Below are 18756 nucleotides of genomic sequence, written 5' to 3'. Positions count from 1 at the left end.
TAATAGAAACCTCGTATTAAACACGGCAAATATAACTTAAAATATACATCGAGCAATTTAAATACAATAATGTATATGATCAAATATTAGCTGTTGCCCGCGGCTCCGCCCCTGGCAACAATCAGCCTATGTCCTCTTTCCACCTTACAACAACATAGAACAAATTACATTATTCCGTTTTGACGTAAAACAAGGACAAACAAACACATTTTCACATTTAAAATATTAGTTCTACAATCCATATCGTGAAATAACGTGACAAAGTGAATATCAAATGTATGGAGTAATAATAGGGGTGACATACCGCGGCCGCCTTATCGGGCGTGTGAGGCGAATTGTGTTTCTCCTGCGCCGCGGCCGCCTCGCGCGCTTTGCGTAGCCCGAGCGAAAATACGGCGACCGATCGCACGCGCTTCACTAATGCTGCTTTCGCACGGGAACGACCTGAAAATACGAAAATACTAAAAACGACCGGAAACAAACATTATTGTAAGGGTATTTTCAAAGTATTATCCAGAAATTAGACCGGTAATTTTTCGCGCCAAATGTAAAATTATACATTTCGGAACGAGCACTGCTGATAAAAAATACCGAAAGAAACTAGTTTACACAGTGTTGATGCTATTTTTTTTTTCTGATATAGACTTATGTTCGGCTAGCCCTAGGTGCGGCCGGTCTCAAATGGTTAGACCTAGGCGTGGCCTGCCTATCCTCGCGTGGACATAGGTTTAACCGAAGATAAACACACTAACAGAACTAGGATAAACAGGTTATGCCTAGGCGTAACCATCAGAAACCGGCTTTTCCAACGTCTAGCCGAAGATAAACAGATTACACCTGGGTGTAACCAACTCAGATCAGATAGGCTACACCTAGCTGGCTAAACCTAAATCTAGCCGCATTTTGGGATTTAGCCGTAGCACATATGAAAATGGCGAGAAACCTATGATAAATACAGAAATTACCTCCTTTATCCTTAGGCTTGTCTTCCTCGCTGGAGGTAGCGCTCAGAGCGCTGGCAGCCGTGTCCACCGACAGTGTGGCAGACGGCACAGAGTTCAGATCAGGTTCGGAACCACCCGCACTCACGCTGCCCGACAACTCCTAGGGAACGATTTAAAAACGTCTTTTTTATCCAACTGCAGAAAAAGGTTATTGTTTTTCGCGCGTATCTTATATGTACGTAATATTCTTTATTACCCCATATCTCCAAAACCGCTGAACAAATTTACAAATTGAGCTGCCCGAGTGTTTTTCGATAGGTGAGGTAATTTTTTTTTTATTATTTCTGTTTTCAAATTTAAGGGTTTAATACGAGTACAAAGATTCATAAGCAGGCGGGTATGTTGTTTTTTTTTTTGCTAGTGCGCTTTGTTAATATCTCGACGACATCTCTGATTCATAACATCAATAGTCTAGCATAACAGATGCTATCATACATGTTATGACCATAAGACTTACTTGTAAAGTAGGATTGACGAGCGGGCGATGTTGAGTTGGGTGCGGGATGCAATGCGCAGAGCGGTGTAATGGCTCATCGCGCAGCCCTCGCACCCCCAACAAAGACAACGGCGCCCCAGGTGTTGCCTCCTATTTAACGATTTGAACATAAAAAAATTAAGAAGGGATTTAAATCTGATTTTGAGTTTTAAATTATATATGATAAGAAATTGTGAAGAAAAAGAAGTAAGGCCGCGTCAGATAGGACGACTAAAAATAAAGTAATAGATCAATTAAAATCAGATAGGAAAAATGCAGGAGACTGACATGCTATACCGATCCCACGATGAGAATAAGAAATTGAACACGAGAAACCCGAGGAAAGCGCTGAGAAACATGACAAATAAATCCGGGTAATATTGAATTGAACAATTCGAGAAACAAAACTAACAGTGCGAGAAAATAGAATAAAACTTAAACTTACTCAAAAACATGATAAAGTAATTTATTACCTTGCGTCTAATCGGCTTCGTAGGGCTCACATCTTGCAATAACTGGAGAGAACCAGTAGTAACCGCCGGCTCGGTTATAGATGCGGCTTTGGGTCTGAAAATTTCCCTAAAAATTTTAACGTATTTAATAACACTTACTGTAAAAGTACAGGTCTAAAAGGGCACATCAAGCAAAGTCCACAGTAAACTTGTATGTAAAGAATATTGATTACATTTTACTTTTAGTAAAAGCTGATGTCAAAAATGTGCTGATACAAAAACAATAAAGAATAGAATTACGACCAGAAGGATCTAAAACGAAGCTTTCACAGTTAATTATAAACCTTATACCTATTAAAATATCATTCAAATTCTTTTAGCACGATGATTTTAAATGATTTTCTTCTTTATTTACATTACATTATATTATGCCTGATATAACCTTTAAGACTAATTATTGTTTAAAAGACAAAAAAGCCGATATTCACAGAAGGTTAGTGCTATAGATTTTAGGGTGGTTAGTCAAAATTCAGATGACAAAAACTTAAATTACCTTGTACTCCGTTTATTGGCAATATTTTACTCATTTCTAGTGGCTGAAAAGGGTTAACCTATCTATACTAAATTACAAGTAACCTTTTAACACCACAACTTTGGTAATATTCACTATATTAGCAAAGTTATTACATGAAACAAATACATATTTTTATGGAAATATAAGAGAAAATGACCATTTATTGTACCTACCACTCCAAGTCTTGATGAGTCTCAATTAAAATAATTGCAGTGTACATTATACAAAAATATTGAGAAAAATACTTTTTATTCCTTCAATAACATAGTTAAATAGGCGCCAAGATCAGAGATGGGTTTGTGCCTGGTACGTTCCCAATTTTTTCTGAAAGTCGGACTTTCGGAAGAAACTGGGAGCAAACCCATCGCTGGCCAAGATATGCGTGACTAATATTTTTAAAAAGACCTTGATATGAAAACATTTATTTTCCTCAAAAACAGAAAAAAACGAGTATAACGTAACCATGTAATGTAGAGTAGACGAAAAATAGGAGGATCAAAGCTGTTTAAATTACACAACTTCTTTGCGTACAAAAACAAATTAAAAACTACACAATATAATAAAAAAAACTTTATTGCAAAAATAATACAAAACAAATAAAAACAAGCAGTTAATACTGAGCTGACGGAATTAAATCGATTGTGAAAATAATATTTGTAACTACACACCCATCCACAACTTTACTTGTGCCAAATTAACTGGAAACAAAACATTAAATAAATTAAAACCTATTGCCTCTAAAACTATTCACGATGTTTTAATAATAATACACGGAACACCAAATATTAAATGTGTGCAATGCTTTGCTTCATCAAACACACAATATACATGCTTAATAATGTACTATATTTTATCATAACATCCTCTTAATATACCACGTATATTTTTAGAAATCCTTTTTTAACAAATACATAAATAAAACACCCAAATACACTACAAATTGACAATAAAGTCATGAAATATATGAAACTTAATATAATTCCATGAGACGTAACCAAGATTTTGTCATAAATTTTATGTGTAAGGAAGATCAGTTTACGGAATACTTGTATCCTGCTGATATTATAAATGCGAAAATTTGTGAGGTTGTATATATATGTGTATGTTTGTTACTCTTTCACGCAAAATCTACAGGACGGATTGTAATGAAATTTGGTACATAGGGGTACCAAATTTCATTACTATCCGCCCTGTAGTCGTCTGGGTAGAATATAACCTGGAATCACATAGAGTACTTTTTACGCAACTATTATTCAATATAAAAATAAATATCAATCATAAACAAACTAGAAAATTATTTCATGACTTCATTAACCAACCAACTATTATCAAACTACCGATTCTTTCTTTAATATCTGAGTGTGTCATCGCCTACAGGCATCCGACATGCTTTTACGACTACCGCCATCTAGTGGCAAGTCGCATACACAATAGTGAACTAAACAGTCAACCTTTTACCTTCGTTACTATCTAATCCCATACTGACCTGAAAGGGGGTATCTCGGGAATCTTCCCTATAAATATCTTCTTCCCCTTGTCAGGGTGTTGCTTGGGGGTGGTGGGCGTGGCGGGGCGCACGTCGTCCTGGCTGGGGCACTGCGACTGCGACATTTATTTATTACGACAAATAACACAGATTGAGTTATCCCCAAAGTAAGTTCTAGACTTGTGTTATGGGATACTAATTCAACGATTTTATAACAAATACATATTACCATCCAAGACCCGGGCCAATCAGAAAAATATCATTTTCCATCATGACCCGACCGGGGATCGAACACGGGACCCCTCGGTTCAGAGGCAAGCACTTTAACACTGCGCCACCGAATTCGTCAAAAAATTGAATAACTTATCTTACTACATTACTATTTGTGATAGGGTTAGGATATCGCCTGTGAGAAGAATATCCTATTTCATCTAGTTTAGTCTCTACTTTGTAACCTTTATTAAATTTAAACCAATTCTGGTCTGGCCACTTAAAAATTGATTAGACGAAAGAGACACTTTCTTGTTGTCCAATGTTTTACTTTTGCCCGACATTTAATTTTACGCTCTTAGGCAAAAAGGAAATTTATAGCTTCGCTTTAGCAATAAATCCGCCTTGTTACTTGTATTGTGTGTATATATATATTATTTTCTGTATTTCTTTGGTGCAATAAAGAGTGTTGTATTGTATAGACAAATATTTGACTTTATGCTCTTGAACTTAAAATCTAATTTTAGGCAGCTCAAATCTATTTTATTTTTTTATTTTATTTATTCATAAGGCAACACAACAGACACTAAGTGATAAGATACAAAGTTTCTTACTAACTAAAAATGTTCCAACTTAGCATCCTAAGCGTGTATGCTCAGTTGCATAAGCTTATTAATTAATATAAAAATAAAACTTGTTATGAGCAAGTATTTACAATATTGATGTACTAAAATTACAAACATTTACAATTACATACAGTTAATTACAAACAGTTACAGAAATAATTATGCCAGACTATGTATTAGATGTGGTACCGAGAATTCTGGACGTATCATTTTTAAATTTACGCAATCTGCAATTAAATATATCAATGTCTATGTCCACATTACAAGAGATCTCATTGTATTTCCGGCACATCCTAGCCAATGGGTTCGAGAACGACGTATTATTTTTATAAACGGGCAGTACAAAGATGGGTAGGGTGCGACGGGGATTATATCTTATATTGATATTCAATTGAGAGAGCAATGTCGGGGATTCAATGACAGAATGTAGTAATTTAAATAAAGTTATGAGACCTTGTTGGTGACGGCGGGTACTAAGATCCGAAACGTGAAAAGTTTTAAGTTTTTCCTGGTATGAAGAACGATTACGGCCGGGTTTAAGTCTAAAGCTAAGCAAACGAAGGAATTTTTTCTGGACACTCTCAATATGCTCGGTATGGTTTGCGTAAAAGGGCGACCAAATAACTGATCCATACTCCAAATTGCTCCTCACTAGAGAATTAAAAAGAAGAAAGAGGCTTTTGATATTTTTAAAATCTTTAGTTATCCTACCAAGGAAGCCTAAGGCCTTCATAGATTTTTTGACCATATAGTCGTAATGTCCTCTAAAGGTTAGTTTGTCGTCAAAAAAGACTCCGAGGTCCTTAACCATATTCTTGCGGCAAAGCGTTTGTCCCTCCAGTTGGTAGCAGAAATCAATTTTATTGTGTTTGTTGGTGAAAGAGATTACACAACATTTTTCGATGTTCAAGAACATTTTGTTGACTCTGCACCAACTTACAATTTCATCAAGATCCCGTTGAAGCAGCTCACAATCTTGGATGTTGTTAACGTTACGGAAAACTTTAAGATCATCCGCATACAATAAGCAATTACAAGAGAGCCTATCAACCAGATCGTTGATGAAGATTAGGAAGAACAGTGGGCCCAAGTGGGAGCCTTGAGGGACACCTGAAGTAATATCAATGGGACTTGAGACATAACCTCTGAGAGCCACGAGTTGGCTCCTGTTGGCAAGATAAGATTTAACCCATCTTAGCACTGAGCCATGGATACCAAACTTTGCAATTTTTTGGCATAGCAAACTATGGTCAACCTTGTCAAAAGCCTTGCTATAATCCGTATATATACTATCCACTTGCCCCCCCCTATCAAAAACTTCACAAAGATATTGTTTATATTCTAACAAATTACTGATAGTAGATTTGTGTTTAATAAATCCATGCTGCTTATCTGAAAGCAAAGGTCTTACTTGATGGTAAATATGATCATACACAACGGATTCAAATATTTTAGCCGGTTGGGATAGGATACTAATCTGCCTGTAATTCTTGCAATCAGAAACGTCCCCAGATTTATGAACTGGAATCACATGCGCATTTTTCCAATATGAGGGAAACACGCCAAGCCGCAATGAGATGTTAAACAATAAAGAAAGTGGCAGACTCAACTCTTCAGCACATTGTTTTAAGAATTTGGCCGGGATACCATCGGGACCAGCTCCCTTGTTAACATCAAGTTGCCTAAGTTTGCGAAGAACTACATCCCTGTCTATAGCGATTTCAGACAACGTATTGCAATGCTGAGAAACCTCTTCGTCTAAGCCGGAGGATTGGGAACTTGCACCCTCGAACACAGAGCCGAAGTACTGGGAGAAGAGTTCGCAAATGCCCAATCCATCCGAACAGGATACTCCGTCTAGCGTCATGGTAGAGGGTATAGAGGAGCTACCTCTCTTACTATTGACATATGTCCAGAACTGTTTAACGTTAGATCCCAGAGACTCTTCCGTAGAGGATACAAAATTAGCATAGCATCCCTCCATTAACCGCTTAGCTCGTCTTCTTAAATATGAAAATGTATCGTAGTCTCTGGGATTGTGGTATTTTTTGTACCGCCTATGGTGTTTGTTTTTTTCCTGTAAACACTTTATAAGAGCCGAGGAGAACCACACAGGAAATCTAGAGCGATTATTTCTTTGCAGAGGTGTGTATTTATCAATAAGGTCATTTACGACTAAATAGAAAGAGTCTACCGATTTGTTAATATCACCCTCGTCAAATAAATTTACCCAGTCAATGATTTTGAGCTCTCGTTTTATTTCCTCATAGCAACATTTATTAAAATTACGGCGAATTTGAGAATTGTGTTTTAGGGCTTTAACAGGCTGCGTAATAGGTATTTCAACAAGTAGAGGCGGATGGTGACCTTCTATCTTTACAACCGATTCCGCATCCAGAACCTTTATTTTGTTGTAAGACGAAAGTACTAGGTCCAAAAGACGATTATTTACATTATATTTATTACTAAATTGAGAAAGGTTACATAATGATATGGTTTCAAGGAGGAGCCTCGATTTAAGATCCGAAAAACATCCGGGAACAAGTATAGAGCCCGACTGCGACCATTGCAGACTCGGGATGTTGAAGTCTCCCACCAGCAAAGGAATATCATCTGGATCGAAATTCAACACTACTGATTGTGTATTATTATAGAAGTCAGTTAGTAAGTCAGAATTAATATCAGGGGGTAAATAGCAAACGCATAACTGAATTCTGCAAGCATGAGACGGAAACAATGTGATCCAAAGATCCTCGGCACCACTATCCCAATCAAAATGCCTAACGACATCAATATCTTTTTTTATAGCTACGATGACACCGCCTCCGTCAGATTTCTTTGACAAACTAGTCTCACGGTCTCTCCTAAAAACGTTATACCTGCCATCAAATATTTCTCCATCAAATACACTATCATTCAGATTACTTTCAGTGAAACAGACAACATCATAATTACATGCCAATATATTTAAGTAAACTTCCGTTGTTTTTGTTCTAATTCTATTAACATTTTGATAAAATATTGTTAGACTTTGATCCATATTAAAGACTAGGTTAGACATAATGAATGCAGTTATCGTAACCAAAAGAATGTTGTTACTTTTTTAACTTGTTTAAAAAATCTAAATTTTTTACATAAATTGCAGGACACTCTTCACTCTTGCGCAAATAAACGCGACCATATTTAACCCAGACAAATTGATATTGGTTGTCCCTTTTGAATTTTCTTGCAGCTGCATATAATTCTTTAGCCTCTGATGACAGATGTTCAGCCAAGTAGATGTTACTCCTTTCTCCTTCTATTCCTATAAGTGAAGAGTTAAGGGGCTCAGATTTTCTGTCCTTATTAAATCTCTTATACGCAGATAGAATAGAATCACGGTGGCGCTCCGATGGCAGAGTAATAATAATATTACGGGGTCTGTCAGACTTAGGATCCAGCTTAGCAACTCTGCGGGCAGCACAAATTTCAGAATCCTGAATGGGAACACCAATCACGTCAAAGATTTTCTTGCAGATGGCTGCTATATTCTCGTTTTTTTTGTCTGGGACTGCTTGCACTTCTAGATTGCAGCTTCTAGATGACTTTTCCATTACAGCTAATCGACGCTCCAAAGTATTAATATCCGATTGAAGTTTGAGTTTATCGGACTCCATGCGGGATATATTATCATTTGCTGTGCTTAGTTCGGCTCTGAGATCCTTTTGTTCGGCCTCCAAGAAGTCAGTGGTACGAGAGAAATCAGCTTTTAGATTATCAATACTAGATGCAATTTCACTTTTAATTATTTGGCTGATTGAAGCTTTGAAACTATTCAATTTGGTGTCAAGTCTGGCATCAAACAATTCAAGGAATTTTTCATATGACATTCCACCACTTTGAGGAACCACGGAGCTATTGACCTCTGAAGAAGTGGGACCAAAAACGGCACCTGACTTTGATGCCTCCAGTGGTTCATCACACGACATCGTTGAGTCATTCAAGCCGTGCACGAAACTACTTCGCACAGGAGTATCCGGAGCCTTACGACGAGTGACGTTAGCACACGATGGACAGTACCAGCTCTGCACAAGCTTTGCTTTATTTTCCCGGTAGTATGACTGCGACATATTTAGGCATTTATAATGAAATAAGCCATTACATGGCTTACATCTTATTAATTCGTCTCTAGAGACTGGCGTGTTGCAAGCTTTGCAGCTCATTTTATGCTATTTATCCACACAAAATATAAGTATCAAGACAATAATTAAGTAATAATTCAAAACGCGCAAGCAGCAAGCTATCCGTGTTCGCGTGTAGACATACGATGATGAGCGCACAGTCAAGAGCGCGGCGGCCGGTGGCGTAGGTAGGTAGTGCGGGCGATCTATGACGAAACAATGCAAGCGAGCTAACACCGGCAGACACGATATGATGGAGCGAGAGCGGAAAGCGGGCGGCGCGCGCAAGCGCAGTATCCTCCGATGCGCCGCAGGCGCAGGACGCGGCAGGGGTAAGCGGGGGCCGCGCGGCGTAGTGTTCGGTACTTTCCGGTAGCGCTCGGCAAGGTCCGTCAGCAGCGATATCGATGCGAGTCCAGCTGCAGATTCTTTATGTGAGGTAGGTCAGGTTCGCAATTTCTTGCAAAATGTTTTTTGTCACTACAGCACTATGAAAAGTCCCATTGAATACAGTTTTCAACCATAAATAGTCCAGCAATTCTACTTCACTTTGATTGTAATTACACTGTTAAGTACTGGCTTTGTATACTTGAATAACAATAAAACACGCAGAGCCAACAAATACGTTGTTGTACGAGTAACGGTCCGAGCGAGAGGAAAAAAAAAAAAAAAAAATCTAATCATAATATGTAATATCTTTACGAGCATGACAAGTAATAAACAGTATATATGTACTACATATATACTGTTTATGTACTATATATGTATACAGTGTACTGTATACATAAATATTGTGAAATCCTCTAATATCATTTGTACACTTTTCAAAAGAAAATAAAGAATTAATTCATATATCTGTTACTCACCAGCAAGGGTGCGTGGGAATTCTTTATCGCCTCTCGCCTCTGGAACTCAACCTTAGCCATTTCCGTGGCGAGCCAGCCCGGTATCTCTGGTATAGCTATGCGAAGCGCTATGATGATCACCAGGATCACGTGCTAATAAAAAAAATAATGTCATAACACCACAGATAATAAACAAGTGTTACAGACTACTAATTAGTGGTAATTAACAAGCGTTTACCATAGCGTTTATCATCTGTCATTGTCAAAAAGTGCGTGTCACTTTGTGTGGTAGAGGCGGCGAAATCAAATTTGTATGATACCATTCAAAATTAGTTTTGTGTTTCTTCGGTTTATTTTCTATCTCTTTATTACACAAGTTAAAAAAAAAACATTTTTGTCACTATTTTTTTTATTCATCATGTCCGTGCAGTAAACCGTTAAGGGCCTTTCACGTCGATCCTAATGGACCATCAGGTCATCTTTATCATAATACTGCATTGTCATTGATCATTTACATTCAGTCTTCATATTCTTATCCTCTTTTCTTTATTTATCAACTCGCAAAAATGACTGACGTCGATCTCGTCGAGGTTGCTGGTTCGAAGCATTATGTCTGATCAGTATAAGTCATCCCATATTACCTGCTCAATTTCATAAAGTTCTAAAAATGTAATTGTTTTTTCATTACTCCACTTCTGTGTGCGTCGGGCAGTGGCAGTGACATGAGCAGTGACAGCGCGAGTAGCCCACTGGTATGGAGATTGAGTGTGAATGTGGCAACCGTCACCTCGAGAGCCACAATCATGAGCACGCTGGTGGCGGGCGCGCAGTCGGGCAGCAGGCGATGCAGAGGCCCCGCTAGACCAATCAGAGCGCAGTTCACAATCACGGCCACGCCCACCATCGCTTCCATTGCGTGCTGGACACGAAATCATTTATTTAGGGCCCTATTTCACCACTTATCAGACATCTTATCAGATATCCTAAATGTAATATATCAAGCAGCGTTACACCGACTGGCAAATTGCGTACTAAACAAATGTAAGAAACAATAATGTTTAGTCCTTCCGGCATGATAAGGACCATAATCGTTTAAATGAGTCTCTTTCGGCATTTCTTCTCAGCAATGGTCGTTCCGAAATACCAGTAAGTAGTTTGCTTTAGATAAATTATTATATAATTTAAATTTTGACGTAAATAATTTTGACTTCTTTGCGTTTGTGATTTTTGTCGCACTGAATAAAATGCTGAATATACTATAATAACTACTTTAGTAGCAAAACCATGACGTTGGAAAATTTCTCAATTTTTGCAACCAAAATTAATACAAAGTTTCGTCCTCTTTGTACCCTTTTAGGGGACGAAATATTGGGAGTACTTTCACGCTCATATATGTAAATTTACATGGAGATATTTTGACAAATGATATTTTGACCCTTTAGATGATGAATTTTTTTTCTTACTTCTACTTCATGCTACTACAAATACTGTTGAGAAAATGCTTACCTGCCAGCTACCTATAGAGCTGACTCTCTCCCCAAAGGGCCTCTGGGCCACGTGACACAGTTTGAAAGCATCAGCTCTGACCTCAGCCGCGTTGTTGAGCAGCGCACACAGCGCCGCCAGCGGGAACGCGGACGAGAACAGAACTACGTGACCCAGTTGCGTTAACATCTCGAGGTATTCCGCGAATGTGCCTTCGTACTGGAATTTTTTAAAATTTATTTTGTCATAAATAGTCATTATAAGAGACATTTTACAATAAAAATAAAGTGTTAGGATAGACAAAACAGTGCCAAAAATTTAATAATCAAATAATAAATTAGAAAATAAGACATAGACAAAAACTAATAAGTTTTTTCAGTTGTAAATACAAGGAAGTACTATGAAATATAAAAGTACAAATGACTCCTGGCTTTTCCTCTTCCAAGAGAAAATTGAATATTATCCGACTTAAAAGAGAAAAATGTGACATATATTGTGTATACTATATATTTTTCGATACGGCATTTTGTTACTGCAATAAAAAATATTTACTTCTTATTCACAAGTCGCTTTGATATGATCAAAGAACTTTATTTTATCAAAGAATATATTAAATATTTAACGACTACTTAGAAACACTGGATTACATCAACAATTTTTGGCACAAGCTTTAATTGATTTCGAATCAGGTTCTCCTGTTGAGATTTTTTTAAAAGTAATCATTGTATTTATTATTATTATGATGGCTAACTTTGGGATCCATTACCGAATCAGCTTACCTTAAACAACTGCGATTCCAATTCGGCCTGGTGAATAACCTTCTGTCCAACCAATGGTTCAGAATCCCTCCTATCTTCTTTTTCTGTCCCTCCATTGATAAGACTGTTCTCTGGTGCTTCACCGGAAGAGTCTATCTTTTTCTCGAACAATTCGGTAAGCTGTGCTGATGTTGGGACTGAAATAAAGTAGATCTAGTTAATGGCCTGAGGTCAAACATAGGCTACCGCGGGCCGAGTAGCGGGCAACAGTTAGTATGTAATAAAGTAAAGTAGCTTGTATACAGATGTTGATTAAGTATCATATACATAAAGCTTAAATATTGTTATACACAGATTTTAAAAAAATGGTTGGTGACTATTTTGGCCAACGTTTGAGTTTGGCCATACAAAGAGGAAATGTCGCCAGCCTTCTGGGAATTTTACCGCACGACCACGGCGATTTAGTGTCAAATAGCTGAAGTGTGTATATATATAGTCATTTGAATAAAAAGTATTGCGAATTTAAAAATATATAAGTTGCGATCATAAAATCTTTAAAATGTGAATAGATATGTCTGTCGAAATTTAAGCATTTACGAATACACTAAATGATGTAGGTACTAGGTAAAAAGCCAGAATATTATCAGATATAGTTTCAACACACCTTTGCTGGGGCTAAGCGCGCCAAAAACTTCCACACAGATTTTCGCGAGTCTCAAATTCTCAATCAAGTACGGCAAAGCAGATTCCTTCAAGTTTCCAATCACTTGCCTTGTTATAAGTAACACTGCCAGTTGCTAGAAAGAATAAAGACACTTTATCTACCTGATCACCGTCAATTTTAATTATTTATACACCAATTAATTTTAAATACTTTTAACATTTTACACATAAATCATTATCATAGAAAAGATAATCTTAATCAAAGGCAATTAAACCCAATTCGACGTTACTATTTAATGCACTTTTCTTTCTCTCTTTCTTTTAATTTTTACCTTCTTCTCCACCATCTAAAAAGTAAGAAAAGCCTACTCATTTGGGGTCGGCATAGATTAACTCCTTCCATTGACTTAACACTCCCTTCATAATCAAACTTTATATAAGATTTAATATTTGAAGAATTTACATATTATAATGTAGTCACAAATACTTGATACCTATACATTTACATATCGTACCTCTTTCAATTTATCCATATCCTGAAGATAGAACGCAATGTAGAACAAACTCATGAACGAGTTGACGAACTGAAACTGCAAACAGACAGACATGACAACATTATGCTTGTTAAAAAATTGTATATAATAGCCATTGATTTGATAGTCAGGCACTTATTTACCTGAACTTTAATCAATTTATTTTTTTACTTTAATTTAATAAGTATTTGAAGAATTTATAAAACCAAATAATAATATAAACAATAAAAAAATACATTGTAATATATGTTAAGAAAAACGACTTATTTAAAACAAATTAGTGGTATTATCAACATTATCAGTTTCAGTTAAATAAGTTTCCAATAACGATGTTGATTAATTTTTCACTCTTATATATCAATTTGAACTCGAATTAAAGATTTCATTCAGTAGTGAAATCATTCGAGAAATCTGACACTATTTATGAATTAGCTTTCAAATAATTTCGACTATAAAAGATATCAGCGTTTGAAAATCTAGATTAGACAAAGAGGCGAGACAAAATATGACAAAGAGGCAAGACAAAACTCTCGTTTCTCGAGAAAGTTAAATCTTTTAAAATTAAATCAGTTAAATCAACTTTAAAGATGTAATAACTACTTAGATACTTACTACTTTTTGATCGGCTTTTATTTGGAATTCAATTTTCGCTCATAATTTAGTAAATTGAGAATCAATCAACATCCTTATTATGTGATCACCGGTAATAAGCCCCAACGTTAATGTAATAGCTTGTATGAAATATAAGTGTTCTGATATACTTGGTGCGAGTGTTAAATCATAATTGAAAGTGAAAACAGGAGTTTTAAGCGGAAGAATTACTTAATCACATATGGAGGTGCATTTGAGTCATGTGTCTTAAATCACACTTAATTAGTACCTTATAAGCTTTATTTCTAGTTGATTTGTGATTCTATTTCTTTGTTTTACGAAGTCTTGATAAACTTCCAGCTTAATTCTTCCTTTTGCAACTGAGCATTTTTTAAATTACACCATGTTAAAAACACATAAAGAACCGGGACCGCAAATAGGTCAGACGTAAAAATCTGACGATGATTATTTCATTGTCAAATAAAAATTTTAAAATGAAACTCAACATACTAGTCTCTGTTCGATTTGTGTTTCCGTATAAATGAATGAGCAAATAAGACTTATCTAAGACTACAATAATGTTTAAGGGAAACAAGTGTCAAAATGAAAGAAATTCAGTGGAGTAACTGTGGTTTTAGTTTCATTATTTTATATATGACAAAAAAATTTACCATATTAATTTTAGGTACGATACATCATACTACTTAATACGTTAGTATGATGTGCTAAAACATGCAAGCTATATTTGAAACGCGTGCTATTCGCTTGTAACTTGTGCCTTTGTTTAGTGAAATAATCATATTACTTTTGATTATTCTCCTTCATAATCTATGTTAAGCGAAGCGTGATATAAGCTTAGCTTGGCGATACTTTTAGAGCATTTCAATACAAACCAATGCTATTTTGACTATCAGATGGTTCTCATACTTGGTTTCGAGACGATAATTCTCTGTGGTTCAAAAAATCGACGTTTCAGTGTTGCCATAATATTTTTTTATTTTATTACGAAGTCCAGTCCCGTTTGGTAAGCAGAAAAGAGAAATAATATGCACTATAGTAAATTATTGCTACATTATAATGTACACTACGGATCACTATTTATTTTTGCCAATTAAATATCTATTTATCTTGTAACTTTTACGACTAAGGAGATAGTTTGTGCTAAACTATAAGAAGGGAAGATACCATGGGGCAACAAACTATACATGCATAAAAATTCGATATTAGAAAATTCACTTTCAAACTCACACTATTATCAAAATCGACACACAAACATCACAACTTCCAATGTACAGATATAAACTCTTTAAATGGCATAATTTCATAAGTTACGACTATCATAATAAATTTTGTATAATCATGATTTTATATAACTTGATTTATACTAGCTTGTGTTCAATATGCGGCAAATTTCCACAATGTATTTTGGAACCCATTTTGATTGGCTATCCAAATAATATCATAAAATCATTCAGAATCACAACTTACAAAACATATGCCTCTAGAAATTTTATAAATGAAAATTATATAAAATATTACAATTCTTGTAACGAGATATGAGTACAAATCGAATATTATAGTATAACTCTCATCTCTCGTTTAAAATGCGTTGAAATGTCCAAACTTAGAGGGTTCTTGTAGTACTTAAGTCAACTTAAGGAGTAGTGATTTTCATACCCTCACACTTACAGAGATATCTCCGACATGCCTGCCATTGAATGGGGAGTAAAAATATAGACGAACTTTTTATGTTTATTATTTTTAAACATTTTGAATAAATATATAGGGATGAATCGTACAGACTCAGTTAGCCCCAAAGTAAGTTCGAAACTTATGTTATGGGATACTAACTCAACGATACCATGTATATTCTATTTCATATAATGAACATATATGTATGTTATTTAACGACCTTCGTGGCCTAATAGTCATCACGCCTGACTGCTACACTGGAGGTCCCAGGTTCGACCACCGGTCAGATCAACATGGAAAATGATCTTTTTCAGATTGACTTGGGCCTTGGATGTTTATCTATATATGTATATATAATAGAAATACAGTATGTTGTGAGTTAGTGAATGTTTGTGAGTTACTATCCCAAAACACAAGTTTCTAACTTACTTTGGGGTCAACTCAATCTGTGTGATTTGTCCCTATATATTTATTATTATTATTTGTATCTCTCAAAAGTTTCACGGGCCGTAGCCCGGTCCTTTGAGGCTTGCATGGGGACATGGGTCCAACATGTAGAGGCCTTGTGAGATGTTTGATCTAAAATGGTGTGGGGCACAATCCAAAGCATGCTCGCCAAGCACACCACGGAGATGTACTTGCGAACAATTTTTAGAAAGTGCAGGACTATTGGAATATAATGTATACTACAACGTATAGGGCTATTGGGTTGAATAGGCTTGTGTATGTGTATTCAGGTCTATGAGACAAAACTATGTCGCCTGCCTGACCAATGTATAAACACGGATAAAATAGGCAGGCGGTGACTCGCCAGCTCTGTCAATGGGCCCCCGAAAAAAGCTGCACGATGCAAAATTGCAGCAAAGAGGGCAACACTAGTAGAGCGGCTGAGGGTGTCGAGAGGTGCGGCTCCGGTTTCACCATCACGGTGCTGCCCGAGAGCGGGTTTCCCCGTTATTACGCCATTACGTGCAATACACTTCCACCCTGGAGCGAATGTTCTGCTCTTGCTACTCCACTCTGACCGGCCGGCTAAGGCAAGACAGAGGCAGGGACGTGTTACTGAGTGTATGTGTGTGTAGGTGCATGTGTGTGTGGTCCCCTGGAGATCGGGTCCGTGGTGACGCCGCTCACCAACAGCTCGCCACAAGCTGCCCTGCGGTGACTGATTGCACTCGAAATCCAGCGGGCGATGGGGTCGTCACATCCCTACGCACTTATTATTATTATTATTATATAGATCTAACACTTTTGTAACACAACATGCTCAAAGAACACTCTCACATCATTTTAAAATCAACAAAAACCCACCAAGATAACACTTCAACGCACCATAGACTCATCTCATTACCAAACCATAGACTACTGTTGACGAACTCAGATATCGATGCTAATCGCAATGTACGTTACATTGCGTAGTTTATTTTTTATTACAGTAAAAACCAGCAATGTACGTCGACACGGCCAAGTTCAGACAACTGTTTGCCGATAATATAGCTAGCAACAGACATTACCTTTATCATTGAGCCACCTGGCGATGCGCGCGTAAACCTCTTCTTCTACAGCTATGATGATAGCCAAGATGGCGCGCGGTATCCATGATAGATACACTATCCTTGTTTCCCACCAGTCCTGAGAAATACAATATGTACAAATATATCACTACATAGTATATAACAAAGTCGCTTCCCCACTATCTGTCCCTATTTATGTTTAGATCTTTAAAACTACGCAAGGGATTTTTTTTGCGGGTTTTTATATCAGCATTCGATCACAATCATAATATTTTTCAGTATACCTTTTGATTATGTACTTTATTGTGTTATATTATTATATTACTGAGAAAAAATATACATAATTTTTATCCATTATTTATGTATTTTACAAATGGATATGGACATTTCCATATCCATTTGTAAAATACATAAATTTATATTTTAAAAATGGTAAGCCCTTCTGGCATGTTAGGGATCAACACTGTTCCAATGAGTTTCTTTTGGCATTTCTTCTCAGCAGTGGTCCTTCCGAAATGCTAGTAGTCTGTAATATTGGTAAATATCAATTAATCTATACTATTATTACGAGGGCTGCTATTTATGTATCCGGAATAACAAAATTAAACAAACATATATTATTACATATGGTTTTATTGTTTCTCGAAGTATTCTCCGCGATGATCTATGCACTTCTGCATACGATGAAACCAATTTTCAAAGCACTTTTTCCATTCTGATTGAGGTATGTCTAAAACGTGTGTTTTGAACGCATCAACGGCCTCTTCGCGGCTCGAAAAACGTTGACCACGTAATTTATTTTTAATGTTTGGAAATAAATAAAAATCATTGGGTGCCAGGTCGGGGCTGTACGGCGGATGACCCGTCAATTCAATCTTTTGACCCTCCAAAAAATTATTTGTTTCAGCCGACTTGTGGCAGCTAGCATTGTCGTGATGAAGTATGATTCTGCGTTGTGGGTTGTTCTTTCGTATTTTTTCAAAGACTTCTGGCAAACAAATGGTGGTGTACCATTCAGAATTAACCGTCCTACTATTCTCTAGTGGCACTGTAGCTACATGTCCGTTGATACCAAAAAAACAAGCGACCATTTGCTTTAAAGTGCTTCTCGCACGAACTACTTTTGTTGGATTCGGTTCATCTTGAAAGACCCACACCGTTGACTGCTGTTTAGTTTCAGGGTCATAAGCATAGATCCAGCTTTCGTCACCTGTGTAGATATTATAAACAGCTTTTGACGTGCCACGGTTGTATTTTTTTATCATTTTATTACACCAGTCGACACGAGCCTGTTTTTGATCTACGCTCAAGTTGTGCGGAATCCAACACGAACAAATTTTTTTAACAATTAAATGTTCGTGTAATATCGCGTGTATACTCGTCATACTAATGCCCAGAGACGCCTCTATCTCGCGGTATGTAACATGACGATCTTGCATTACTAATTGTCGCACAGCATCAATATTTTGTTGTACCACTACCGATTTAGGACGACCCTCCTTAATTTCATCCGTGAGCATAGACCGTCCACGTTGAAATTCCTTAAACCAATAATACACAGTGATTTTCGATGGTGCTTCATCTCCAAAAGTTAAAATCAGTTGTTCGATGCACTGTTTTTGAGTTAATCCACGCCGAAAATCATAATAAATCATCGCGCGAAAATGTTCACGAGTTAAATCCATGGC

At 36.7% G+C, this 18756-nt stretch overlaps 1 protein-coding gene across 2 annotated transcripts in view; it reads right to left on the bottom strand.

Moving 5' to 3' along the window:
• Positions 1–18756, bottom strand: part of LOC128680967 (anoctamin-8-like) — a 34496-nt gene that overhangs the window by 3080 nt on the left and 12660 nt on the right. Inside the window, exons 11-23 of one of the 2 annotated variants that reach the window (XM_053764490.2) lie at positions 17069–17186; positions 14756–14811; positions 13254–13328; positions 12740–12872; positions 12097–12272; positions 11339–11536; positions 10620–10751; positions 9854–9985; positions 3992–4107; positions 1953–2058; positions 1462–1590; positions 966–1104; positions 305–444 (exon numbers count right to left, since the gene is read on the bottom strand). In XM_053764490.2, coding sequence (XP_053620465.1) covers positions 305–444; positions 966–1104; positions 1462–1590; positions 1953–2058; positions 3992–4107; positions 9854–9985; positions 10620–10751; positions 11339–11536; positions 12097–12272; positions 12740–12872; positions 13254–13328; positions 14756–14811; positions 17069–17186 — 1650 coding nt within the window. The remainder of the gene's footprint in view (positions 1–304; positions 445–965; positions 1105–1461; positions 1591–1952; positions 2059–3991; positions 4108–9853; positions 9986–10619; positions 10752–11338; positions 11537–12096; positions 12273–12739; positions 12873–13253; positions 13329–14755; positions 14812–17068; positions 17187–18756) is intronic. The other variant, XM_053764491.2, reaches the window with a different exon arrangement.

Source organism: Plodia interpunctella, chromosome 25 (assembly GCF_027563975.2).
Source record: "Plodia interpunctella isolate USDA-ARS_2022_Savannah chromosome 25, ilPloInte3.2, whole genome shotgun sequence".
NCBI classification, from domain to species: domain Eukaryota; kingdom Metazoa; phylum Arthropoda; class Insecta; order Lepidoptera; family Pyralidae; genus Plodia; species Plodia interpunctella.
This window is presented reverse-complemented; position numbering and strand designations above follow the sequence as displayed.